The sequence below is a fragment of the Fundulus heteroclitus genome, chromosome 8 (genome assembly GCF_011125445.2).
Source record: "Fundulus heteroclitus isolate FHET01 chromosome 8, MU-UCD_Fhet_4.1, whole genome shotgun sequence".
In the NCBI taxonomy this organism is placed as follows: domain Eukaryota; kingdom Metazoa; phylum Chordata; class Actinopteri; order Cyprinodontiformes; family Fundulidae; genus Fundulus; species Fundulus heteroclitus.
Genome location: NC_046368.1, coordinates 31,037,244 through 31,063,946, shown reverse-complemented (window position 1 = coordinate 31,063,946; position 26,703 = coordinate 31,037,244). Strand labels below are relative to the sequence as shown.

The following is a 26,703-nucleotide window of genomic DNA, read 5'->3' as shown; positions in this document are numbered from 1 at the left end:
AACAGGTGAATTAGATGATCTGGCAATAGAATAAGATTTTTGCACTTAGAATAGGCACAATTCATCTCCATCATCTTATTTCAAGTGCAGGACATCCAATTATCTTAATTTAGGGGTCAAAATACTCATTCCATTGGCAGATGGTTTTATTTACCTGCTCAAATCAAGGACAAAAAAACTATGTTTAAGAACAGTTGTTTTTGCAGTGCAGTGGGAGACACCATCCCCCATCCTGATGGAAACTGACTGCCTGTGCAGACCCCACCTCTGTAGGGTCCAGGCATCGCCTCATGGTACCAGCAGTGACACTTAAGTCAGGGGAAAATGTGTGTGGCCTCCACCTGCAGAACCAGGCTGGATTCCTGTTTTTGGGCTCGTCTCATTGTTTCCCCGTCCGTTTCATTAACACCAGAACAGCGGACACTGATTAACAAACCCTCTACTACTCACCTGACCATTTTCATATTTTTTTTGCCGCAGTGCATTTTTGTTTCCTCATACTGGAAACATGCAGCCAGCTTCTCTCTCACCGCCGCACACAGACTCGTCCTCTTTAAACACACGCACCCAAACATCAATGGAAAGACACCTCACACACCTTTTACCTGGATTTTGGCCTGCTGGGACCAGACCTCTGGCATTTACACACTCCAGATCAAACACACGCACACACTCGCTCTCATACACAAACAAGATCAAACACACACCAAACAGAGTGCGGGCAGGCGGGCGAGAGCAACTCGGAGAAGGGGACGTGAGCGGATTCAAAGAGGCTGGCACAGAGCGCCAGGAGAGGTTTCAAAGCGGACAGGACGTCAGGATGCGGAGGGAGTGGAGAGCGCGGAAGAGGAGGGAGATGAGGAGGAGTTAAGGAGAGGAGAGCAGCGAGGAACGCTGGAGCTTTTACCCTCTGAGGAGTTTGAAGAGCATGCAGCCTAAAGAGAACCAGTCGGCGCTGCTGTCGTACGCCGTTCCCTTCTGAAGGACCTCTGGAGCCATGTAGCCGTGAGTCCCGCTGTCACAAACACACAACTCTGAGTTACACACAAGGCAACACATCACCATGAGGTAAAACATTACTGGATGTCACACTAAGGGATGTTAACACTGGATGTGAAGCTACATTTCCAACAGACTGGTGTGAAAGGGAATAATTAAAAACCCATGAACTGCTTCAATGAGAAAAAGGCTGCGGCATATCAGCACGTCCAACTGAATTCTACTGAACAAGATCAGCTGCTGAACCTGCTGATGTTTTAATAAAGCTTTTTCTGCCAGCCAGAGAGTGGCAACGCTCTGAAAGGACTCTTCCTCTAAATGTTTCAGCGTTTTGTCGCGTTCTGAATTTCTACAGCGGCTTACACGGTGGTCACAGTTTATCTACATTAAATATTTGTCAAATGATCCTTAGTCCTAGAAATAAAAACCGTTTCAAACAACAGTTTGCTGTTAGTGAATGATCCTCATTATGCTGATCGGCAGTTTCTAAAAGCAACGCTGCGAACCAGAGCACGGATGTTTCAAGAAGCCTTTATAAAGAGCAGCTGATATTCTAACAGCCAACTGTGCTTAGAAACACTGCAAAAAGGGAACTAAAAGTAAAACTCTCTTGAAATGAGTTCATTTGTCCTTTATTTGAGCTGTGACTTTAAATGATCTGCCAGTGGAATGAGATTTTTGCACTTAGTCATCTCCATCTTATTTCAAGTGCAGTATATGTAATTATCTTATTTTAGGGGTAAAAATGTTAATTCCATTGGCAGATAATCTTATTTACCTGCTCTAGTCAATGTCAAATACACTCATTTCAAAAAAGTTTTTACTTATTTTTAGTTCCCTTTGTGCAGTGAATCCAGTTGCTAGCAGGGAAGACTGCACCTTCACTGAGTGATGGTCATTTTACAGTTTTGTTGTGAAGTCATCAATGTGTGGCAGGTCAAATACTGAAAGATTTGTATATTTTGTCCTATTTATTCACTTTATTCAAATCTGAAAACCAGCACTCCTTTTATTAGTCTGTAAACAGTAATAAGGACTATGTATAATGCTTTTTAAGTTTACAAAAAATCTGATAAAAGTCAGGTACCAATGAGAATGATCTCCTGATTGCCTGTTGAATAATAATAAGAGTCAAATAACCCCTTTCTTCACATTTAATTAACAGGTTCTCCATGCACCGGTCGGATGGAAACATTTAAAGAGACATATTGTGCCTTTTAATGCTTTCCTTTTCACACTGAAATCATTCAGTTGTGGTTTATATAAAGTGGAACTGCAATGCTTCGGTCTGAATTCCTCATCGTTGTTGCACCACAGCCCGTCTTTTACCCCAGCTCTGAGGTGCATCTGAGAGCAACTCGTTTTGGTGCTGTCCCTTTAAATCTAAAGGAGGTACCCTCCAGGTCACAGAGCTTTCCGCTCCACCCTCTTCTGCCATTTTTGTAGGATGCTGGGGAACGGTGTAGTGAAATGTGTGGGTTAATACACCCAACAACCAAACATTTATATTTATCTATTTGTAGCTTCAGCATCCTTCAGCTTGGACCACAAAATCAAGGCATAAAAATTTTAATTTGCAATTTGCAAAATTGGTTAGCTGGAAGTCTATGACCTTTATTAGCAGCTCTGCAGAAAATACTGTGAACGAACAAAGATTATTCAAAAAAAATTAATAGATGAGAGAAAATGAATTGCTTGAAAAATATGATGTTAAGATATTTACGCAGCACCTGGACAGACTGCATTCAACCTTTCAGCAGTGCTCCAATTGCAGAACAACATGTATCTGAGAGCTAAAAAGTGGATTTTGCATGGTATGTCCCCTTTTAAGGAAAGCTGAATTTGTTGAAGTCCTTAATAAAAAATTTAGATTAAATCTTCTAGATCACGCCTCATTTAGAATCAGATCAGTTTCAGCCAATAAAGGCCATTTCAGTTCATCTCTGAAGAATCAGTAGTTTTTATTTAAAAACCATCAAAGCAAGAAACCAGTAGGTGAAACGTCCGACCTACCTTCTTCCTCCTAAGGAGTAAACATTGGGAGAATGACACGTTTGCACTTACACACTAGCATGGGGCTTCTTCTTGGAGAAGTCGCAGGCCAGGCCGAGGTCAGAGATGCGAACGTGGCCGTGCTCGTCCAACAGGATGTTAGCCGGCTGATGGAGGACAAACAACAAGAGGTTACTGCTTCCTCCGAGGAGCTTCACGTCTTCAGCACATACAGACAACAAAAGAAGGCCTCCTGTCCTGCTTTTCCTCTCTGACTCACTCACTCACTCTTTTTACTCTCCAACAATCCGCGTTAAAGTATCGTTTGGGTCGCGCTCGACTGTTTATGGAAGCCTTAAAAATGTTCCCTGAACTCTGGCAAAATATAGCTATTATTATGGCAACCCGTCCAAACAGGAGACTTGGAGGTAAAACAGGGAAAGGCTGAAAACAAGGGTTTTGACGTGGAAGCGAGTAGTTAAAGCTTATTGTTCTGCTTTCCACACACCGTTAACGCTAGCAGCAGGTTTAGGAGCTCACTGGCAGCCAGTTCTTATGTACACTTCTCTTTTTTTCTATTAATGTGATTTAGGAAAGATAAAAAGCGTTGTGTCATCTGTCACAGTGCTCTCTGTTCAGTCTGCCGCCCAGTAAAATGAGTTTAAAAATGGATCAGGTGAGTTGAGCGGGTGAGATGGAAATGAAACGGCCGTGACTGTATTTCAATGATTTAAACGTGGGCTTGGTAGTAACAGGAACACTGAAGGCCCCGCGTCAGCAGGGTGAGGCGCCCCCTCTGGTCTGGATGCAGGTGGCTACTGAGGTTGCGACAGAGTCCCTGCAGTTGATGCATCACCTCCTGTGGCAGGCCAGCCTGCTCGCTGATGTGTCTCTTCTGTGGCAATACAAAATCTAGACTCACTGGTGAAAATGGTAGGATGTCACTGTCCCATACCTGAGTCTACAGGTGCTGGTCATAAAATTAGAATAATTTATTCAAAAAGTGAACCTTGTATATATTTGTTGTAAAATCAGCCAGGAGAGACAAAATCAGACTGTTTCTGAAATGTGAAAAGCTGCAGACTCTTAAGGAACTGCCCATCACAGCAGGGTGCCAACACAGACATGTACCAATCTTCCCCAGGCTTCTCTTTTCGCCCGCTGCTTTAAGCAGCAAAGGGGAGCCTCTCATCTTCCTCTGTGGAGGACCCGACTGGAGTTCGGATACCTGCCGCATATGCAGGCAGAATCGAAGCTAAATACATCCCTGCCGCCTTCAACATCGGTACCTAAGCAGCCGACTGCTATGAAATAGGCTGTTTGTAACCTTTCTTAGCTGTTGCAGGAAAGCTGAGTCGAGAAGGCGTGGAGCGGTCTCCTGCGGCTAGGCCGAGCTACGAGAAACGGTGAACAGAAAATCGACCCTTTAAGCCGGGACAGGGAAAGCCTGCAGAGTTTCAGGAAGCCGGCTCGAACAGCTTCCAACCAGAGGCTGGAGCGTAGCCCGGCAGAGCCCGGGTCACAGACGAGGGCCTTTCACCCTGAGGTAATTCACTACAACCGGATGCCCCGTCGCCACAACCAGACAAAGGCAGAGGTTTGGCAGAGAAATGGACAGGGAAAGAATAATCATTTAACTGTTTAATTTTACTGTGTTTTTACTGTATGTTTGAAGGTTTGACCAAGGTAAACAGACCTGGAGCTTACAGGCCAAGCTACCTGAAACAATGCTATGATGATGTCTGTGTGTGTTTTACAGTTAGAACAAACTTTATTTCCTTAAGGGGTTTCTACGTCGATGAGACAATGTTTGTAATTCCCGGTCCGCTCATTACGATAAAATAGAGCTTAAAAGTCTTTTGACTTAGCTAGCATTAGCTGCATATTAGCTCCCCAGATAACTTAGGGCTACCACCTAGTAAACATAACTAGAGCTTTTAAATCTGATGCTGGTCTTTTTTTAACTCCCCCATTGCTTCAATAGCACTACAAGCGTTATTACAGCATTAATATGGAGCATTAATGAGGATTTAATGGTGTTTCGTGTAACGTTAGGATGAACTCATCGGGGTAATGTAAACACAGCCAGGACGCGCACGATACCTCATTTATGGCTGATCATCCGGTACAGCGTCACCTGACTTCCTAAGTTATCAAGTCGAGTCTTAATTATTTCCTGGAGATATAATTACATTAATAAAATCAAGTGTCCAAGAGGTTAATGAGGTTAATTTACTGAGCAAATCACTTTTAAAATATTATTTCTCCAAATAATATTTTGCCTAACTCAGATTTGCATTGTGAATGGGCTGAACATACCAAATGTTGTTCAAAATCAGTTAAGCTAATTTACCCTCATTCCATATTCTTTAAGATGAACTTTAGTTCTCCAACTTAGATCTGCAGTGAACCAAGACTCACTGAATCATTTTGATGATTGTTTTCAACTATTTAATTTTAGACTTGGACAACTTTGTCATTTTGTATGCACAGAACGAAATTTTGTTGCATACAGCTTGTAAATTGCAGTAAAAAAATAATTACAGTATAAGGTGCAGCAGTGATTTAAAAGTAGACAATTTAAATGTAGACAATGCAGGAGAAGTCACAGTGTACAAGTGAGTATTTTTAAAAACCATTTGTATGTACAGAATTTTGTTGTGCAAAGGGCATTTGTGCAAGAAATTGTGTCCTTTGTTTCTTTTGTGTACATAGTTCCTTAGTTTCTTTTTATGTTAATTTTAATTAGTAGTTTTAGTAGTTTAACTAGCCTCGAGAGGATTTGGTGGTCGAAATATAGTGTTAATTCAGATAAACAGCATTTTATAGTGATGTTCTCTGGATGTTCATTTATGTTAATAAATTCTTAAACTTGAAAGAAGTTGTCACTCCTTTATTCTATATGAGTTTGTTAAAAGAAGGCCAGTGCTTGAGTCAACCCTTTCAACTATTGTCCTAATTTCAGCTGTTTGGGCTGATATTCACTGGACAATACCTAACAGACCCGAGGGTTATTTAATAAGTATTAAATAACTAAAAAACATACGTAACGACGAAATATTCATTCATTACACACAGACCGATATATTTCAAGTGTTTATTTCTTTTAGTTTTGATGATTATAACTGACAACTAATGAAAAGCCCAAATTCAAGATCTCAGAAAATTAGAATATTATTTAAGACAAAAAAAATAAAAAATCCAGAATGTTGGTCAATTTTAAAGTAAGAACATGAAAATCATGAGCTTGTAGAGCAATCAGTGCTTAGTTGGGGCTCCTTTTCCCTGGATTCCTGCAGCAATGCAGCGTGGCATGGAGTCCATCAGCCTGTGGCACTGCTCAGGTGTTATGAGAGCCCAGCTTGCTCTGATAGAGGCCTTCAGCTCTTCTCCATTGTTAGGTCTGGTGTATCACATCTTCCTCTTCACCACAGCCCATAGATTTTCTGTGGAGTTAAGGTCAGGCCAGTTTGCTGGCCAATTAAGAACAGGGGTACTATGGTCCTTAAACCAGATAGTGGTAGCTTTCTGTCCTGTTGGAAAATTAAATCTGCATCTCCATAAAGTTGGTCAGCAGCAGGGGGCATTTAGTGCTCTCCCTGGCAGATGGCTGTGTTGACCTTTGACCTCAGAAAACACAGTGGAACAACACCAACAGATGAGATGGCACTCCAGCCCATCACTGACTATGAAAACTTTAGTCTGGACCTCAAGCAACGTGGAATTAGTGCCTCTCCTCTCTTCCTAGAGACTCTGTGACCTTAATTTCCAAAGGAAATGTAAAACTAACTTTCATCAGAGAACAGAACTTTGGACCAATCAGCAGCGGTCCAGTCCTTATTGTCTTTAGCCCAGGTGAGACGTTTCTGACGCCGTCTCTTGTTCCAGAGTGGCTTGACCCAAGGAATGCGGCAGCTGAAACCATGTCTTGCATACGTCTCTGTGAGGAGGTTCTTGAAGCTCTGACTCCAGCTTCAGTCCACTCTTAATGTGCTTGGACACAGAGCTCTGTGAACAGCCAGCCTCCTTAGCAATGACCTTTTGTGTCTGGCCCTCCTTGTGCAAGGTGTCAATGGGTTCTTCAATATTGGACCTTTTCACAATATATTAATTCTCTGAGATAACGAATTTAGGGTTTTCATTAGTTGTCAGGTATAATCACCAAATTTAAAAGAAATAAACACTTGAAATATGTCAGTCTGTGTGTAATGAATGAATCTAATACTTTTTCATTAATTATATGACCTGCACCTGTAAATCCCAGGTACTGAAGCATGCATACACGTCACCTGCAGCCTATGCAATACAACTATGAACTCCATGAAACGCTTGCTAAAAGATGGTTTCTTACTGTGTGTACAAAGGCTGATGCTCTTGCTCTGCTGACCTTCACTCACTGTTTTGACTTCATTAGCATTAGAAACTGCTTGATGACATCACTCTACTAACGATGCTGCCACTTCTGCCCTCTTGTGCCATTCTAGAGGTGCCAGCTCCTTGCAGTTTAGATCATTTACATAAGAAATCACATCCAAACCAGATCATTCCTTTTGGGCGCTTTCCTTTTTCTTTGCCAGTGACTGTAATTATTTTCACTTTTCAACCATCAAAATATGTGAGGAAATTTTAGTAATTGATTTTTATGAGCATTATTCCAAAATGCATCATGAGGCAGCAGTTGCATTAGTAAGCAGTAATTTAATAAAGGCCCACTTATAACACACGCCAGCTGAATTTATAAATAAAGATCAGGATCCAAAAGGTTACTAGATTAAATCTGCTGTCTGGTGCTTGTAAGAAAGAAAAAAGAAAGATTGTACGTGATTGCTGATTAAGTTGGAATTCTTTATAAACGGTGCTCAAATGTTTACACACCCTGATAGATTTTTGGAGGGTTTCAGAGAGTGGGAAAATACAAAACCGTTTCTGCATTCACATTGCTGGACTCTGAGCCATGGGGAAAGCTAAATATATCTTATTTACCAGAACATTGGAGTAGCTTATAGATTCTGTGTCAGGAGAATGTAGTAAGACCTTAGTAAACAAAGGAAGACTATGAAATACATATCCAGGAAACCCAAATGACAATTAGCAGTATTGAAGCTCTAAAAGTGGGGAAATAACGGATTCTGTTGAAACCAAGCCATGGTCAGGTAAACAAACAAATGTTTTAGCCAAAACTGCAAAACAATTTTAACAGGGTGCCAAGAATAGCCTACAAATACCATCAGATGACGTCCGGGACTCTGTGAAAAGAATGTGTGAATGTTTCAGGATCCATATTAGGGAGGAACTGGGAAAAACAATGGGCTGCATGTTCGATTCGCCAGAAGAAAACAATTACTTCGCCAAGGCCACCAAGCAGCCTGCTTGCATTATGCCAAACAGCAGACAACCCTAGAACGCTGTATGAGCCCAAAACTAAAATCAACTCTGCAGTCGGAGAGGCCTCAACAAGAACGCCATCAGGTTCTATGTGAAGGACTGACGTGGGTCACTGATGGTCTGCGAACGTGAAAGCTACACGGGTACAAGAAAGGTTGGTCCAATTTGATGGCAAGATGAACGCCACCTGGAAGCAGAAAACACTGGAGGGAAGCATTCAGCAGCCTGAAAACTGTGCATGGGACGGGCTATGATGTTCAAGCATGACAATGGTCCAAAACACAAAGCCAGGCTAACCTGTCATTGGCTAGAGCAGGAAAAAGTCAAGGTTCTGGAGTGGCCAGCTCAGCATCCTGACCTCAGTGTCATGAAACCACTTTAGGGAGATCTGAGACTGGGGATGGGAATCGAAAACCGGTTCCTGTTCAGAACCGGTTCCGTGTTTTTCAATTCCGTGGCACCGTTTGGCAGCTCGCTTAACGATTTTCTTTTCGATTCCGTTGTGCTGCGGCTCTGAGCAAGTTACGCAAGTTACGTCACGTTTTTACGCAAGTTACGCACACGGCATTCAGTAAGCAAGTACGACGTGACCAGGCGAAAAACCAAACAAAAAAAAATGCCGCCCCATCGGGGGAAGCGGTCGAAGGTTTGGCTTCATTTTAAGGAAGAGAAAGATGGCAACGAGGCGCTTTGCAATCATTGCAAAATGGCATATACATCCGCGGGAGGAAATAGATCCAACAGGCAGAAACACCTGCGCACATAACATGGCATACAATTTAATGAATGCCGTGTTTTTGATTCTTACCGGACTGAAGCTAAAGTTACGACCAGCATGGAAGGTAACTCTGGTGGTAAGTAGCTAGTTTTACATCACTGGCTGGTTCCCAGTAAATCATATGCCATTTCTGGAAATAAACCAATTTCCTACCTCTCTTTGGGGTTATTAAGGGAGTTAATCCAGCCCTTCATTGGTAGCATGTTTAATTAGAACTACAGGTAGCTGGAATTCTTACATGATTCTAGCTATTGCAATGGATGTAACGAAACATGATATGAAGTTGCTCCGCAGTTCAGGGACCGAGAGAAAGGTGATGCTCATTTATTTAAATCAGGGGGAGATGAGTTTATTTCCCAAAATTGTACAGTAATGCTTTTTCATTAAACGGATGGCTTCTCTATTAGATTTAGGTGACTGAGGTTATCTAAAGAAACATTAATAAGCAACTGTCACAACAAACTTACATTTTCATGTATTCTAAACAACTTATCTACTGAATTTAAGTTTGTTCTTATTTTCCTTTTTTTATTTAAACAAATATAAATGTTACTCCAGTTTCACATTTTCTGTGGACATCTTGACCTTGTTAGTCTGTAAGGTCGTGTGATAGTTAAGTAAACAAAGTTGATGCTCATTATCAAACTGTTTGTTCTCCTTTTTCCCCCAAATTGGAATCGAAAAGGAATCGAATCGTTTCACAGAATGGATAAGGGAATCGGAATCGTGAAAATCTTTTCAATTCCCAACCCTATCTGAGACACGCATGCCATGCGAGACAGGGCAGGGATTTACAGGAGCTGGAGTCTTCTGGTCAAGAAATATGGACAGGTTCTGAAAAATATAGAGCCTCCTCCAACTTTCTCAAAAGACTTTCAAGCTGTCATTGAGCAACACGAGTTGTTAGGATGTGGGCTGTGCAAACGTTTTAAGTCGTGGGGGTTTTCGTAGCCATTATGACTTAAAAGGAGGAAAGGTTTGAGAAAGAAAATGTCTTCATCATAACGTCAACACAGTGACAGAAAACGTTTTTTGTATCATCATTCAAAGTCTCTGAAAAACGGCCAAAAAACATCTGAGTATCTAAACTTATGACCACAACAGCAGCCATGACCCCCTGCCCCAAAAAACAAACAGAAGCTGAAGACTTTAACAGAAAATGGTCAGTACTAAGGCAAGTGCTTGATAACCCTTTGGCGTTAGCGGATCAGCCCGTTACCTTCAGGTCTCTGTAGACGACGAATCGGTTGTGCATGTGCTCCAGACCCAGGATGATCTCTGCAGCGTAGAACCGCATCTCTTTCTCACTGAACACACCATGCTGAGAGAGGTGGTAGTGCAGGTCACCCCCTGAGTACACACACACACACACACACACACACCAAAGAAAGACACACAGTGTACTGTATTAGAATCTCATAGCACCTTAGTGGTGATGCTTAGAGCCAGGTTAGGCCCGTAACCTGACAAATGAGCTCCTGAGGATTGGATGTTTGTAGCAGAGCTGAGGCTTACACAATGTGCAGCACAGCAATGTAAATGTCTGGAAACATTTTTGCCCTTCATGTATAATCTGGCGGAAATCTAACGCTGCACATCACCGTGAAAACATCCCCCTCAGTGTGAAACAGGACGGAGGCAGCAACATGCTGAGGGGAGCATTTCTTCAGCAGGTAATGAGAAGCTAAATGCAGGGTAATCACCGACGAAAACTTGCTAGAGGCTTCAACAGAATTGAGACTGGAGGTCGACCTTCCATTCCATCGTTCACAATAAGTTTAGAAACTGTGTGCGGATCTGTTAGCGACCACTTTATTGGGTTTCAGTACCTGTAAGTACGATGACATCGTTCAAGATATTCATCCACCACGTAAATCACTGTCCTGGCTCTTACTACACATCCGCACAGACTCTCTACAGCAGTAGCAGTCATGGCTCCAGAAAAAAAACCCTCATTAATAGCTGTGCTGTTTTCTTCCGGCCTTTCTTCTTTCTGTTGTTGTGATGTGGTCCTAATCTAGTCGGCTCCCATTGCTCAACAACTTCCTAACAAAACACAGACACTGGTGTTACGTCTATCGGCTCCCATTGATCAAAAACAGAAGCCAGTCAATGCGGCGTTTTTTTTCTGTAAACAGCGCATTGTTGTGTCACCCGAAGCCTTTAATTTGTAGTGTACCTGAGCTTTCTGGGGTTGGTACTGGCACCGCATGAGCTGAAGGAGACTGAACTTCAGAGCGGGACTATTTTCCAGCACTTCTGTACTAGACACCGGCCGGCTTACTGCCTAAACTATGGCAATCCTCCAGGGACATTTAACCAGCATGGATAGAACATATTTTTCTACTACACAGCAATGATGGAACCAATTTTTATTTTATTCAAAAATAGTTCACACATCAAATATAATAATATTGATATTATTAAAGCAAGTAACCGGAAAAGTCATGATCTATTGCACTTTTGTTAGTCTGATGACAGAGGGGCAAAGGGTCATGCGGAAGGCTTCCAGCAGTGGCACCATGTCCGCTTATTATCACGACTTTGGGCTTCTTCATGTATACCATCTACAAAGTAGAGGTAAACAGCTGATTGCTTGTTTCTATTGCAAGAGCTGGCATTTTTTGTCAAATGCAGCAGTCTGGGCACAGAGGGGTAGAATATTCTTCTCAAAGCATCCACTGCCATGTAAAAGTTAAAATTTAAAGGTCATTCGTCTTGAAACAAAATAGCTATCCTCTCAAACATGCCGCGCAGCATGTTCAGCGTACAGCACCTTTTGTCTGAAGATGTGTGACTCCGACTGAGTGACAGGGTCGGTTCAGTTAGCAGCTAGCATTAGCCTCCTCAAATTTAGTCATTTAGTTTATTATCTGGGGTGACAGTGGCGCAGAGGTTAGGGAGTTTGTCCTGTTCGGCCGATGTATGGCAGCCTTGTCTCTGTCAGTCTGCCCCAGGGCAGCTGTAGCTACTAACAAAGCTCACCACCATCAGGGTGTGAATGGGTGAATGACTGATTGCAGTGTGAAGTGCTTTGGGGTCATCAGACTAGTTAAAGCGCTATACAAGTACAAGCCATTTACCATCAATGGTTTATTGGTAGAAAAGCTAATATTTGTGACGTGCCACGGCAAACGTAAAAACAAGTCGGCAGAGCTCAATTTCTGAGAAAATAGAGATTTTCGTTTTATTGCAAAATAGGCTTGTTGAAGTTATAAAGAAACCCCTCAATGCTTTTAAACGACATCTTTGAAACTTTTAAAATGGTAATCTTACTGTTTAAACTCGAGATGTTTTCAGCTTAAAATTCAGCTGGGCTGAATTCTACGTTGGGGTGGGGAAACCCACGGCTTGTTAGTATCCCGCCTTTGTGTGGCTCCGCGGAGGATTTTGTTATGCGTGCTGGCCAATAAACTCTGTGCTTGAAGAGAGCAGATGGCTACTTATGCAGCTACTCAACTCTGTTTAAAAGAGAAACTGAGTTTCTGTGACTTGTGAAGAATATGGACCGAGCTGAACGGATCTCCAAGAGCGCAACTGCGGCTTCAACATTACATGTTGACCAGTACGCAGACCTCGTTTCATATCCTGTATCAGGAGCGCTGAAGCGGAAACAAGCTGACGAAGTGACCGCATAATTTTGGCGAAAATTCATAGTTTCAAGTTGCCGTTAACCGAAGACGATGAAGAAAGCTTTGGACTCGTGGCAGAGGAGCGTTACCATGAACGCATTGTTCCCTCAGCGGCACAGCGCTCGCTGAGGGAACGTTTTCACCAGAGCACTGGAGTGGCTTATAGATTCTGTATCAGGATAGATCAGCGTAAATAATAGCGTCTGCAGATGGAGAGCATTCCTAGTTTCCAGCTGACATTATGAAACATCATGAAGACAGATTTTAATGTAGGATGATGAGCCTACCGTTCATGAGGTCCAAGATGAAGCAAAGCTTGTCAGGAGTGTGAAAGGCATAGGTCATGCACACAATGAACGGGCAGTCCTAGAAGAAAGAGAAACATACACCCATTACCAAAAACAAGGTAAAACCAAACATTTATTAATATGTGCCTGTCCCCCTTGAAAGGATCATGGAATGGATTAGTGGTCAGACTGATAAAACGATGGAAAAGCTGTAAAACGTGTATTTGACCCACACACAGACCATTCCATCGTCAAAACATTTGATTACTACAGAGGGGGAATGATGAAACTCTTCAGCTCAGAATGTTAGATCTCTCAGATCATAAGCTCACGTAACAGTAGTAAAAGGTGACAGATGTGTTCAACAAATGTCGGTATAGCTGTTGTATTTCCTCAGGGATAAAATAAACACAAAAACTAAATGAAAAAAGATTTTGGACTCCATTTTTATGCCTTTACAGCTCTGTGCTTCACCCTGTCATGGTTGCTAGGCGACAGAAGTTACTCAAGGGAATGCTATTGGTGTCTGATTACTGCCACCTGCTGGACTGGAGGCTTAGGGCAATTTTCTTCACAACTAACTAAATATTTTCTGCGTCTTTTTACAACAATGGAAACAGAAAGCATACTAAATACCCTGGATTCCCTACACCCGTGTAAAAACATCACAAATCCTGGGAATTTCAGTGGGAAGTGGCTATTGTCTCATTAAGGATGACTTGAAAAGCAAACAGTCATATTCATAAAACAGTGACAGATTATAGCGACATCGAAAATAGATTTGGCATTGTAAAATTAAATATAAAAAAAAATACTTGTAATGACATTAAAAAAGAGGTTTGGCATTGAAAAGACATTGAAAAGTCAAACATTGTCAGAAAATAAAAACTTATAATATTCTCAGTTTATGCTGCAGCTTTTTTTCCAATGAGAGATATTTTCAGGGTCACTGCAGAGTTCCTTCAGCTACGATGTCACTACAAACTGGCACTGTTTTGCAGTCGGGGCTAAACTGAAGGCCCCTTCATGCGGTATTCATCACCTACCTGCATCTACCTAACTTTTCAATGCCAAATCTCTTTTCAATGTTGCTAAAGCTGTCACTGTTTTAGCTCCATATGTAGTCAGAAATCCAATACTAGTTACATTCCAGCAGCATGTTTGGCGCACCCCTTGTTCATTGAAGAACTGCCATGCGGCGTTTTACTTTGGTAATGTCAGACTGTTGGATCTTTAAATGTTGTTTTATTTCATGATGGTACCACAGCCATGGGTCTGATTCAGCTGGGTGATGAGTCTGTGTACAAACAGGAGGCGGGACTGGCTCATCCCCTGGCGTGGGCAGAACCATCTGTAGCTTAACCAGCTCAACACTCTGATCTTCGTCCATCAATGACTTCTACAGGTTAAGGGTTAACAAACAGACCACTAACATCACTGCAGAACCCATACATCCCACAACACACAAACAATTTGGACTTTTACCTTTGGGTTGGAGCTAAAGTGCTGTTGGCAAATATGAGCTGCCATCTTTCTGATGAACACAATGAACACCTTACAGCCCGAGGAGTTAGCTGTAACCCTTAAATGGGAGGAGTGAAATAACAAAGCGAGGAAAGTCAGGGGACCGCTTTCCTGTCATTTAAGGAGGGAACCCAAAACCGTGCCAACAATGACAGAATGCAGCCAACACTGCTTTCAACTCTAACTACGATACAGCTGGCTCCTTATAGGTGCTATTCAGAGCTGGCATTAACAGGTTTCCTGTCTGATTCAGTTACAAATGGGCAGCTTTCAGCACCACTGCTCACACTGGACGTTAAAACCAAAGTTCAGAGTAATCACAAATTCAGTTATACACTCTGCATTTGAATAAACACATTAATGTCACGTAATGGGCAGCTCACGCTATCAGAGTGTCGGCTGAGGGTGTTGCGGTTAAAAAAAATGAACTTCCGTGAATTTAATTATTTTAATACTAACATGACCGCAGAAACATTTCCAACTTTAAAACTACTAATAGGCTGAACTATTTTGCTTAAAAGTCATGATGGATGAGTAAAACAACATCTCATGATGTGTCATGATGTGAGTCCAGTCTCTAAGGATATTAACATAAAAACACCAACTGGCTCCCTGGCAGGAAGTGAGCCGTTTCACTCTTCACTGTAAATATCAGTGTCGTTAGCAGGAGCACACAGGACACAGCCTGCTGTGAGACTCTTTAGGTGAGAGAGCATTTTACCCATCAGGGATTACAGCTGCTTACATTATTACACCTTTAGAAAATTCACTCATCTTTACTGCTCTGTAAAAAAAACAACAATCATGATGGATGACTCTTTTTATTATTGACAAAAGAGTCTGGCTGTACAGCTTGAGTTAGCTGTTGCCAAATACAGCAACATTGCTTCTAGACTGCATTGGCAGGTCAGAATGTTGCTGCAGCACCACTAATCTCTCCATTCAAATTCCTGAAGTTGCTCATACTGGGTAAATACAAGGCCAGTGGTGTATTTTGCATAGAGTTGCTTCTCACCCAAGGTCAAAGATCTAAACATGCGCCAACTTTGATGTCTAGATCTGTGCATCTAAACTACCCAAAGAAGCAGCAGCGTTCATGTCAAAACAGGGCGAAGCTGTTACGTAGGCTGGACGTCTGTGTGAAAACGGAGTTATGAATTAGATGTTAGCGTCACAAACTGCAGGAATGTGTCTAACCAGCCAAGCACAGGAGGAGATCAGAGAAACCCCAGCATTAAATCACACTTCACAGAATGACAGGTCAGAGGTGGAAACATTCGAGACTCCCAACACAGAGCAGGCTGTGTTCAAACGTAGCCCAGATGAACTCAGACAGCTGGTAGAGCTAGCTGTGCAAAATTTGTTCCTGGCATTCAAATGACCGAAGCTTGAATAAAACCCACGTTAAGCCAGCTCTGACAGCTGGCATCAAGACTCACCCCTGTGCTGACTAATGACAGCATGATTCTCTCATTGAGCGCCAGAGTCTCGCCCTGCTTCATTTTGATCCTCTTCTTGTCCAAGCACTTCATGGCATACCTGAAATCGAGAAAACCTTGCACACGTTACAACAGAACCCCCACCGGGCCGCACCACATGATTGTCTCAGGGTGTTAGCATTGTCTCTCTTTGCTTACATCTTCCCTGTGTCGGCCTTCCTGCAGCCGTACACCTCCCCAAAGCCTCCCCTGCCGATGATCCGATGCACGCTGAAGTCATTCATGGTCAGCTGAGGGAGAACACAGGAGAGGGTTAATAACAACGGCACATGAAACATAGAACATCCTTGTATGCTGTTTTTCTACTCTAAATTGTCTGTATCTGGTAACAAGAACATTGATCTGAACCGGACCAGACACCAGCGTATCACTGGGCTCTGCGCTGCAAATATCAGCGCATTGAAACCTGACCTGAACTCCAAAGCACGTTCTACGCTGATCATGTCTTTGCGGCTGTTGTGTTGAAACAATCAGAAACAACAGGAAGAATTACTTGTGCATTTAGAGGAAGTTAAAAAATTGCTAATATCTCCTCTCATGTTCCCACGATTACGAAAAATGATAAAAGAATGCTATAAAAAAAATCCAACAAGTGCACAAGTGTATTCAACCCCCTTTACTTTGACATCCTTGAATGAATTACTAGGAAATAAAGTAAAATAAAGAATGATAAGCGAAGAGGGAAGCTACTCGGAGTGGATGAGCTAACCCTGATTTGTTTCATAAAGACGTTTCAGGCTCTAGCTGCTCAAACCTGCCAGAGACATCCCCCATAACATTTGGTGGCTCTACACAGCGTTGGCTCATGAATACACATGCACACCACACTTTTCAGATTTTATTTGCAAAACTGTTCAAAACCAAGAATCATTTTCATTCTGCTCCAGTATGGGTCGGTCTATGACCTAAACCCGGAATAAAATCCACAGCCATCTGTGGTTGTTGTGAGGAAATGTGAAAAAATTCAATGTGTATAAACACCTTTTGTGACGCCATCTCTAACCATCGCTCAAACAAAATGTGTAAAACCCATATCCCAAGCTTGTACTCACATGGATGTTGAGCTCCACGTTCTTCCACTGGCAAAACCGAGTAAACTTGTCACTAAGGACAGAACAGAACGGGGAGAAGAATGTGACTCCACAGACACAGAGAACCATCGGAGCATTTTTCCCCTTCTTTAATTTTGCCAGCTCACCTTTCAATGAACTTCTGGAAGATATTCCCTCTCAAGCTGTCACAGATCTCCACTATGTATGGCTGCAGGAGGGACACACACAGAGGGTCAGCTCCTGCCACCTCACATGCTTTGAGAGAAAGAGTCTTTGCACGCGCACACAAATGCATCTCCTGTGCTGAAATGAAGGCTTCGGTTCTAGCTGAACCAGAGGTTTGCTCATTAAACGTGAACTGCAGACATTTTGAAACATCTGTTTAGATAAACGGGCTCCGGTGTCTAAATTCCAGCTGAATTTATGACATAAATCTACAGTAATATTGCAGGAGATATTGGGCAGGTCGATGGTGTATTTTTGAGTTAAATGAGTCACCGGGGATACCTGAGCGAACCCAGTAATAGCCAGGCTGTGGGCTAAAAACTAAAGAAAACAAGATTTAACAAGATGCAGGCTAACTTTTGTCTGGCTAGCGCTGGACTAAAAACACTACTGCATAACAAAGCTGCAAACGAGAAGATCCAATCAGTTCAATTCAAGGCTTTTTAAGCTTTTTAAGAACAGCAGGCGGATGAAAACGCTGGTCTCAGTAGAAAAGTTGACGCAGGTGAAAGGAGCTCCACGGACACCAGAGTCTGTTTCAAAGCAGCCTATTGATTAGGCCTGAACTTGTTGACGTCCAAAATCAGATTTCCAACTGAATCCCGTGACCTTCACAGCTGCGCCGCCGTCAGGTGAATAAAGAGAAACAGAAGCTGGAACAGAAGCCAAGAGCTAAATGGCATAAGATCAGCTACAAGACTCATATGTGTCAACATGCCCAGGTCTCTGTGGCCTGAACTCCTTCTCCTTTGAATAAGGAAGCTTCAGCAGCCACTGGCAGCGTTGCATGATGGGAAGGTGGTTAGCGTTGCCGCCTCTCCGCTAGGAGATGACCAGTCTCCCCTGGGGCCCTCTCTGTGGTGACATGATCTCCCAGTGAACGGGTGTCCTTCATGTGTTTCTATCTGTGAATAGTGACTTGATTTCAGACCTGCTTCATGTTTTTAAGCCTATTTAACACCAATATAAACTGTCCCTTGGAGATAAATGTGGTGAAACGTTGAGCCAACCCATGACACGTCTTCCACCAGGTTTACAGATGCATGCAACATGCTGCCAAAGCACAAACACTCACATGTGATGGAGTTGTGTTTTACCTGGAAGAGAGTTGGCGGGACCTGTTTCTTAGCCAGATGACTCTGCACATGGTCCACTGCCTTCTTGGAAAATGGCTGCGAACAAAGCAAAAGGTCATTTAAAGATGCAGCTTGAGCAGTAGTTTCAGTTCCGCTTCCTCCGTGCAAAGACGCGTGTCCCCTGGGCTGACATGTTTCTACTGCTGCTGCAGGGAAGCTCCAACACAGGCAGCTGGGAGGGCACCCAGCACAACTTCTACAGCATGGAAGACTGGACAGTTCCAGACGAGAGCGACGGCGTACTTGTTGGAAGACATCGCTCTGCTTTCTGATTTATTATTGGCTACGAGCATGGTTACTTCTCTTCAGCAGGGATGGGGATCGCTCAGAGCTTAGAGTAAGACGGATGGAGGTAATCGAACCAGGATCCTCGAACAAAACTGGTTAGACAGGGGTTGAAGTTCACCTTTCAGCAGGACGACGACGTCAACAACGCACCCAGAGCCACAATGCCGTTCAGATCAAAGCGGATACGTGTGCCTGGCCGGTCGAGTCCGAGCACAACTCTAAATCCACTGGAGAATCTGGCAACGCTTGACAGCTGATGTCTACAGAGGCTTTCTGTTCAACCCGACTGGCCTGGAGCTATCTTGGATTAAAAACTTTCACTCTGATGTTAAACGCTGGGAAATGTGGTTCTACAAAGTATTGGCCCAGGGTGGCGGAATATGTGGGCACGCCGCGCCTTTCAGATTCTTCCTTCTAAAAAAAATTTTGAAACAATTCCTTCCTTTTCCATCTTCTTCACAGTAATCTACCACTTTGTGTTGATTTTATCACATAATCTCCTGATAAAATCCACTGAAGTTTGGTTTCAAACAGGAAGTGAAAAGGTTCAGGAAGCATGAATATTTTTGCTACATGCTGTATGTTGTTATGCCCGTCATGCCTGCAAAGTTAAGTCTACTAACCTGGAAACGTAAAATAAAGAGGACTGATATGCGCTGCAAACTGACTGAATGAAAGCCTCTGCAACAGCACATCCTGGATTTATTCAGCTGAAGCGACTATCTCAAGGACACAGCCCAGAGGGAAAGTGAAGCAGCAGCTGGATTTGGCTTTAAGATATTCCTCCTAACTCCCAACAACATTTAGGCCAATTCCTGAAAACTCGAAAATGCCAATAAAAATGAGGCAAACGTTGACTGAGATGCTTGAGTGACTGCAGCATCCCATTTAATCAGGTTCTAATGCTGAAAGGAGCAACATCAGCTGAACATCTCTGCATGTTTTGATTGTGTGGCATCGCTGCTTTCTGAAGAGGACACAAGCAAAATCTACGCATCCCTCAGGTTTACCTCAGGTAAAAAAAAGAAATATAATGTCATACAGCTGAAAAATTATGCCGTGCAAACAATACTTTCCTTCTATGAAACAAGCAATGCATTTAGCAATCAGTTTAATATGGAAGCTAACTCGTCAGAGAAGAGATTCAAATAAAAATGTACAGAATCACTTTGAAAACATCAGATCTCAATTGAAAATGATGGTGGTTTCCATACTAACATGGAATCGGAGTGTTAAGAACAAAGGATGCCACCTCATTTGATGAAAATGATCAGCCCACAGAGGGCTGAATGCAAAGTCATTCAGATAATGAAACTGAAAAGCTGCTGCAGGAGGCTGGTCCTATTATCTGAAATGTCGTTGCAGCAACTCAGAATGGTCCACAGTAGTCTGTGCTTGTAGGCCTGACAACGTGGCATAAGATGGCGGCCGGTGTCCTGGGGTACCTCCTCCCAGATTCCTGACCAGGCCATCACTGAGCTCCTGGACAGTCTGAGGTGCAACCTGGTGGGTCTGATGGAACTAAACATGAAGTCCCACAGATGTTCTGGTGGCTTTGTGTCGATGCTATCAGTCTTCCATCCTCCATGAACTGCCTGTATATTATTGCCGCATGAGGTCGGTCATCATCATGCACCAGGAGGAACGAATCTCATCACGACTCTCATCTGTGAAAAGAACAGGGCGACAGTGCAGAACCCGTTCTGGTGTTCTGTGGCAAATGCCAATCAAGCTCCATGGTGCCGGGCAGTGAGCACAGGGCCTACTAGAAAAGGACAGGCTCTGAAACCCCCTCATGTACCATGTTTCTAAGGGTTGGGTCATAGATGTTCAGAGCCAGGGGTCTTCTGGAGGTCGTGCTGTAGAGCAATGGCAGAACTCATCTTGTTCGTCCTTGCACAGAGGAGCAGGTACCGGTCCTGCTAATAGGACCTCCAACAGCCCTGTCCAGCTCTCCTAGAGTAACCGCTTGTCTCCTGGGATCTCCTCCATGTTCTTGGCACCGTACGGGGACACCCAGCAAACCTTCTGGGAATGGCCCTGTTGATGTAGCATCCTGGTAGAGTTGGACTGCCTGTGCAATCTCTGGAGGGTCCAGGTATCGCCTCAAGGTACCAGTGGCAACACTGAGTCTGGTCAAATGCAGAACGACTGAAAAGCAGCTGGAAAATAAAATGAGGGGGGAAAATATTTGTGGCCTCCACCTGCAGAACCATTCCTGGCTCTGGGCTCGTCTTCTTGTTCTGCCTTCAGAGCAGCTGCTAAATTCATTAAGACCAGAACAGCCGATACTGATCAACAACCCTCTCTGGCACTGACCTGACCAGATTGATACTCCAGCTTATCTCATCTGATATTAAACTCCTTTATTTTTTTGAAGCAGTGCATTTCTAACAAGCATAAAAGAGTCATGGATTTAGTTTCTGGTTGCTGCAGCTTAGCAACGGCATGGTTAATCTTCATAATTCAAGGTTATTATGAATTTAAAAAACTCTTTTACACTTTCAACCCAATGCATTAAAACAGATCTTTTTAAAAACAGAAATTTTTTTTTATTCAATTAATTGTTCCCCGTTTCCAATTTTGAACAAGCAAGTTTAGCTGCCAAGGCAAAGTAAAACACAGGAATGACAAGTCCAAGCGTCAAGAGGCTGGAAAAGCTCAATGTAGAGATCCAGACAGTAGGATCCAGACATTTAGGCTTTTAAAACTTGTTTCACATACAAGCCGGACGCATGTTTTTTTTTAATAACGTTCCAAGTAATGCCATACATCCAACCAGGACCTAGAACCCAACTCCACCCTCCAGCAGAACAGCCATGAATGATTGACAAGCAGAGTGACGATGGGCCCGGTCATATCTGCTGCCCCCAATGCTGCGTATGCATAGAAAAGTAAATCAGCAGGTCATCTCTATGACCGCCACGCTGCTGGGTCTCATTATTGAGTCAAGTAGCCAACACAAAAACATAAAAAAATATAGTATTTTCACCCCTAAAATAAGATAACTAGACATCCTGCACTTGAAATAGGATGATGGAGATGAGTTGTTCCTATTTTAAGTGCAAAAATCATATTCCATTGGCAAATCATCTTATTTACCTGCTCAAATCAAGGACAAATACGCTAATTTTAAGAACATTTTACTTATTTCAAGTTCCGTTTTTGCAGTGTGGTATCCCAGCACGGTGGTAGTGTATGCAGCTCTGACATACATGCAAGTCCTAACTAGTGCAAAGATCTCCTTGTGAACAACTGAATCCTTTCCAACTCTCAGCTCATACTAGCATGTCAGGGATGTGGGCTGCAGTGCGGGTGGAAGCACGGTGGGACTAACTGCACGGATGGGGCTCGTCTACCTGGCAACCATCCCTGGCAGCAGTGGCAGGTGATGTCAGGGGGGTAACCTCACTGAGACTTCCTAACTGAACGCGTCGACCAGGTCACGTGCTGCTTGGAACGACTTGCTGCAAATGAAATCCGATACACCATGTCTGTGCACCAAACCACCACCCTTCCATATGCTTGCTGTTGCATTGTTGGACAGTCCATGCAGTTTTAGCTCAGATGTTTTACTGCAGCCTAACGGATCAGAAATTAACAAAATTAAAGCCTGAAAATCAGGACCAAAACAAACCGAACAGTAAAAACGGACACACTTCCAAGAACGTCATTGCTTGACCACCTCCTTATCTGACTCCTCCTGCTCTTCAGCAGCATGTGCTTTGGAGCAGAAACGGGAATACTGACCGTGGCATATTATTTTATAGATGTCAAATCAAACGGAGCAGTCTGGCTCCTAACTGTCAAAGCGGCATGTCCGATTTAAAAGTAAATTAGCAGCAACAGGGACACTGATCCGAGTATTAATGAATCATTCCTGTGCAGCATCCAGCCTAAGCAGCTGATTGACATCCATAATGGTGAGATATTTATAATATACTAGAAAGAGCTTTGGATTTTTCTGCTGTAACTTGAGATTTGTAATTGATGGGGAGCCAATCAGCGGGATGCTGAGGGAGCCAGAGATCAGGCGCCCGGCCGCCTGATCAGCAGCAGGTGTCTACTCTCAGCATGTGCCTGAACCTGGGTGAACCAGTGACGCGGTGTCTGACTAAGGGGTGTATCCTCACATGTGAACAGGACAGCAGCTCCTTCATGATGTAGACGTCATAAATCTGCCGGCTGCAACTCAGGCGCTCCTGCTCAGAGTCCAGCTTCTCGTACTCCTTGATCTGAAACAGAAACAGGACCCGGGGCTCACGGGGCTTCCTGGGAGGGCTAAAGCCGGCTGAGCTGGATTAGAGGGCCTAATGCCTCGCACACACAAACACGTCCAACTTACTTGTTCGTAGAACTTGAGCTGAGGCACAGCCTCGTCGATCTCGTTCATACAGAAGTCCTTAAACAGCAGGAAGCCTGAGAGAAACAAGCAACACAGAATGGTGAGAGACAGTTCACTGACAACTGATAGAAAACTGCTCTCTATTATCATTAAGAATATGTGGATAATACTTCTACAGACACCTCATCTGATCATCATAGCTCCTCATTACTGTTCAAGGGAGCGCGTCAGACCCAGAAAAAATTTTTTTTTGTGTTGATTCAGTTACAAGTGGAGCACTTTCAATATCAATGAGAGTAAAATGCTTCCTGAGTGACCAATCCCAAGCTGCTTTGGGCCTTGCCTGGTCACAGCTGCTGTCCCAATCAATATACGATGTTAATTAAAAAAAAGGTGTGCAAGAACAAGAGCAAGCTTCTCTGTACGAAGGACCTACTAAGGTTTAGAAACTAGTGTTTGTATAGACAGCAGGGACACTTTGGAGGTCCAAGTGGAAGAAGTCGACTGTTAGCTCAAACCTCATTACCTCTCCAATGAACACACCTCAGAGAATCTACTTTCCTCACATTTGACTTTTATTCTGACAAAAAAAAGCCTCATTGGAATTCCAGTTTATTGAATATGATGGTTTATTTCCACAACAGTCAGTATTCCAATATGAAATCTGCAAAACCAACAGTGATGATGTACGGTAAAGCAGATGGACAGACAGTGGTGGAATGGATGGACAGAGTGACAGCTGGATGGACGGTTAGAAGACAAACACGATTTTACGGATACAACAGATTAACTCAGAGCATTAAAATACTTGAATCAAATTCGATCCTCTCCCAGACAGTCCAGGAACCGTGTATCGGCATAAACACCACTCCCAATGCTATGTCAACACCACTGCTCCCATCAATAATAGCGATATATACGCACAGGCTGCATCTTCTTTGTTGGAAGAAACAGCAGCATTACAGAATGTGTGAGGGATGGTGCAGAGAGGAAAGGCACAAAGGAAGGAAGCAGCCTTTTCTGTGACTGGTCCCAATGGCGTGTTTAGTGTCAGCACAAACAAATGCTGCATTCAGGGCCATTACAGAACAATTACCATCCAGTATTACAGAAGGAAATCAATTATTGTCTGTATTGTTTCCATTTTATTTGACCTTTTGATGCCACACTTGAGCAAATGCTAAGAGCTTAATCAATCACCATATAGTTAGATTTTGAGAAATAAGCCAAAAAGAAAAACGTTCTACTTTATGTAGAATTTCTAGACACATTTATAACTACATGTAAGTGTATTTCCAAAAGGGCACATTCAGCCTCTGCGGAAAATCCATTTTATATAGAAGAGCCAAAAACAGTCTTCCCTGGGTCATCTCCAACAGACAGGCATGAAATAACTACAAGACATTAATCATTTGGTCATTCATGAAATGCCGTCAGTGCATCCTCGAGCTGCAACAGCAGTAAAGACCATCGGATGGAATGAAACATCACCAGCAGTCTAAACTGCTCGCACAAACATCCGCTGAAAAGGATGGTCTCAAAATCCGATCCATGGCTTCTCTAAAAGGAGCAGCTACACTTCATTATGGTTTACACAGTCACATAAAGACGTGACGGTTAAACAAGTTCATGTAAAAAGAACGTTGCCGTCTCCAACGGTCTAACCAAGGACGACTGTGCCACCGCAGGCCGTCACATCCACAGCAACACCATGAGCCGCTTCAGAGGAGATAGGAAATAAAAACTCTTCCACGTTGCCTACAGAGATGAGACCCACTGTTGCCATGGTAATTGCTTCTGTTGCTATGGGCTGTGTTCTGAACAACGGCGTGAAGACACAGATGAGATGTTAAAACGATCATGGTGCCCGCCAGGAGGCCTGGTTGAATATTACGGCCATCGTCTAACTGCAGTCTAAAAGCTGCGCGAGAGATGTTTCATGGCTCCCGATGTGGTCATAATAAAGATACACTTTGGAGGGAGGGAGGGAGGGAAATAAACAGAGAGGCTTAATGAACTGAGAGGCACACTGTACATGGCGCCGCTTTTATGGGACGGGACATTAAAGCAACCAACCCATTCTCACTGTGTCCTGAAATGAAGTCCTAAGGACTGATGAGGGAGAGATGCAGCAGGTGCTGCTCACCCAACACACACATAAGGGATGGACTCCACTTGGAGAACAGCGGGAAGGGCAGTTTGCTGTTCTGGAGCCTCTATGTGTCAAACAACACAAACTCAGGAGGCAAAGACAATGTCATCTACCTTCCCAGCAGTTTTCTACCATCGTCGTCCAAACGACACCAGTCCAAGGCCACCATATTCATTGTGTTTGTTTGGTTAGAACACTTATCTATATGCCAAATAATTTCCCAAAGGGTGTACGTAGTAGAGGAATAGAAAACCAACAGACACCAGAAGTCACAACATGCAAAATGAAGTTTAAATCTTTCATTTAAAGGGGGTGTTCAGTAATGGTTTTTAGTTCAGTCCTGGGGCCGGTCGTTCAGGTGTCAGACGGATGTCCGTCAGGAAGCCTTTATTCGTGGACAAAGACAGCAAATGTAGTACATGCTGGTTGTGGTGCATTTGTCCCTGAAAATCAGAAGAAAGGGGCTTGTTGGAGACTTAAGACTGTTGTACTTTGGTTTAAAGGAGCCTAGTCATAAAACCATAAAAGGAAAACACAAAAGAACATAGATCCATCCAGATAAAACAATATATGCCAAGTGTTCATCCTGATAGTGCTTATTTAGTCCTTTTTAAGCCTGAAAAGGACTTTGCACCGAGAGACATCAGCAGACAAACAATGTTGCGCCATCTGCTGGCAGTACTGAGGAACTACCAGAAAGCAGGATGGCGACAATTGATGCAGCTACTGCAGGAGCCAGGAGACCGTCTTGCAATGCCTCGCAGTGAAGTGACAGTTGGCTTAGTCCAACACAAACCTGATCTACAGGGTTAGGGTTAGTTAACCCCTTTCTTTCTGCTCTTCTTCTGGATGTTGCTGACTCACTAAGTTCCATTGCTTCCCCTTGTTTACTCAATCTGCGCATGTGCAATACCGTACCTTCAGTCACATGGTCTGCTTATGGTAAATATACAGCACAGTGCATCATTTACTAACAAATAGAGCAAAAACATAGTGTAAAACATAAAAATATAATGCAATAAGCCAACAAGGGCCAAAAAATTAAATTGATGTCAAAGCCAAACACAACCTCTGCAGGGTGGGAGTTTTCTGGATTTAAACCAAATAACGCCACCGCTTAATTTGTCTGAGCCAGTAGGTTGAGGATATACTTGCGTTATTACGCCATTATCATATTAGTTGGGAAAGGTCTCCAAATGACAATATGATTTACCACCATAAGTTTTAGAAACAAAAGGTGTTATTATGACAGGCCTACTTCATTATCAACACTGTTTACCAGCTCCTGATTAGGACCAAGATGCGTTCACAAGCATCAGTAAACCCTTCTCAATCCTAATCAGCTAATCTCTGATCCACACAGATAATGCAGACAATAATCCTTTACTGTCCCATAGTGGGGAGATTCA

General features: G+C 43.2%; 1 protein-coding gene across 4 annotated transcripts in view; it reads right to left on the bottom strand.

Moving 5' to 3' along the window:
* The window catches only part of grk3 (G protein-coupled receptor kinase 3), a 122,817-nt gene that overhangs the window by 17,201 nt on the left and 78,913 nt on the right, over window positions 1-26,703 (bottom strand). For all 4 annotated transcript variants that reach the window (XM_036140564.1, XM_036140563.1, XM_036140567.1 and 1 more), the window contains exons 3-13: window positions 23,143-23,216; window positions 22,931-23,032; window positions 18,471-18,545; window positions 17,295-17,356; window positions 17,149-17,200; window positions 16,235-16,326; window positions 16,037-16,136; window positions 13,074-13,152; window positions 10,374-10,504; window positions 3,064-3,158; window positions 908-1,015 (exon numbers count right to left, since the gene is read on the bottom strand). In XM_036140564.1, coding sequence (XP_035996457.1) covers window positions 908-1,015; window positions 3,064-3,158; window positions 10,374-10,504; window positions 13,074-13,152; window positions 16,037-16,136; window positions 16,235-16,326; window positions 17,149-17,200; window positions 17,295-17,356; window positions 18,471-18,545; window positions 22,931-23,032; window positions 23,143-23,216 — 970 coding nt within the window. The remainder of the gene's footprint in view (window positions 1-907; window positions 1,016-3,063; window positions 3,159-10,373; window positions 10,505-13,073; window positions 13,153-16,036; window positions 16,137-16,234; window positions 16,327-17,148; window positions 17,201-17,294; window positions 17,357-18,470; window positions 18,546-22,930; window positions 23,033-23,142; window positions 23,217-26,703) is intronic.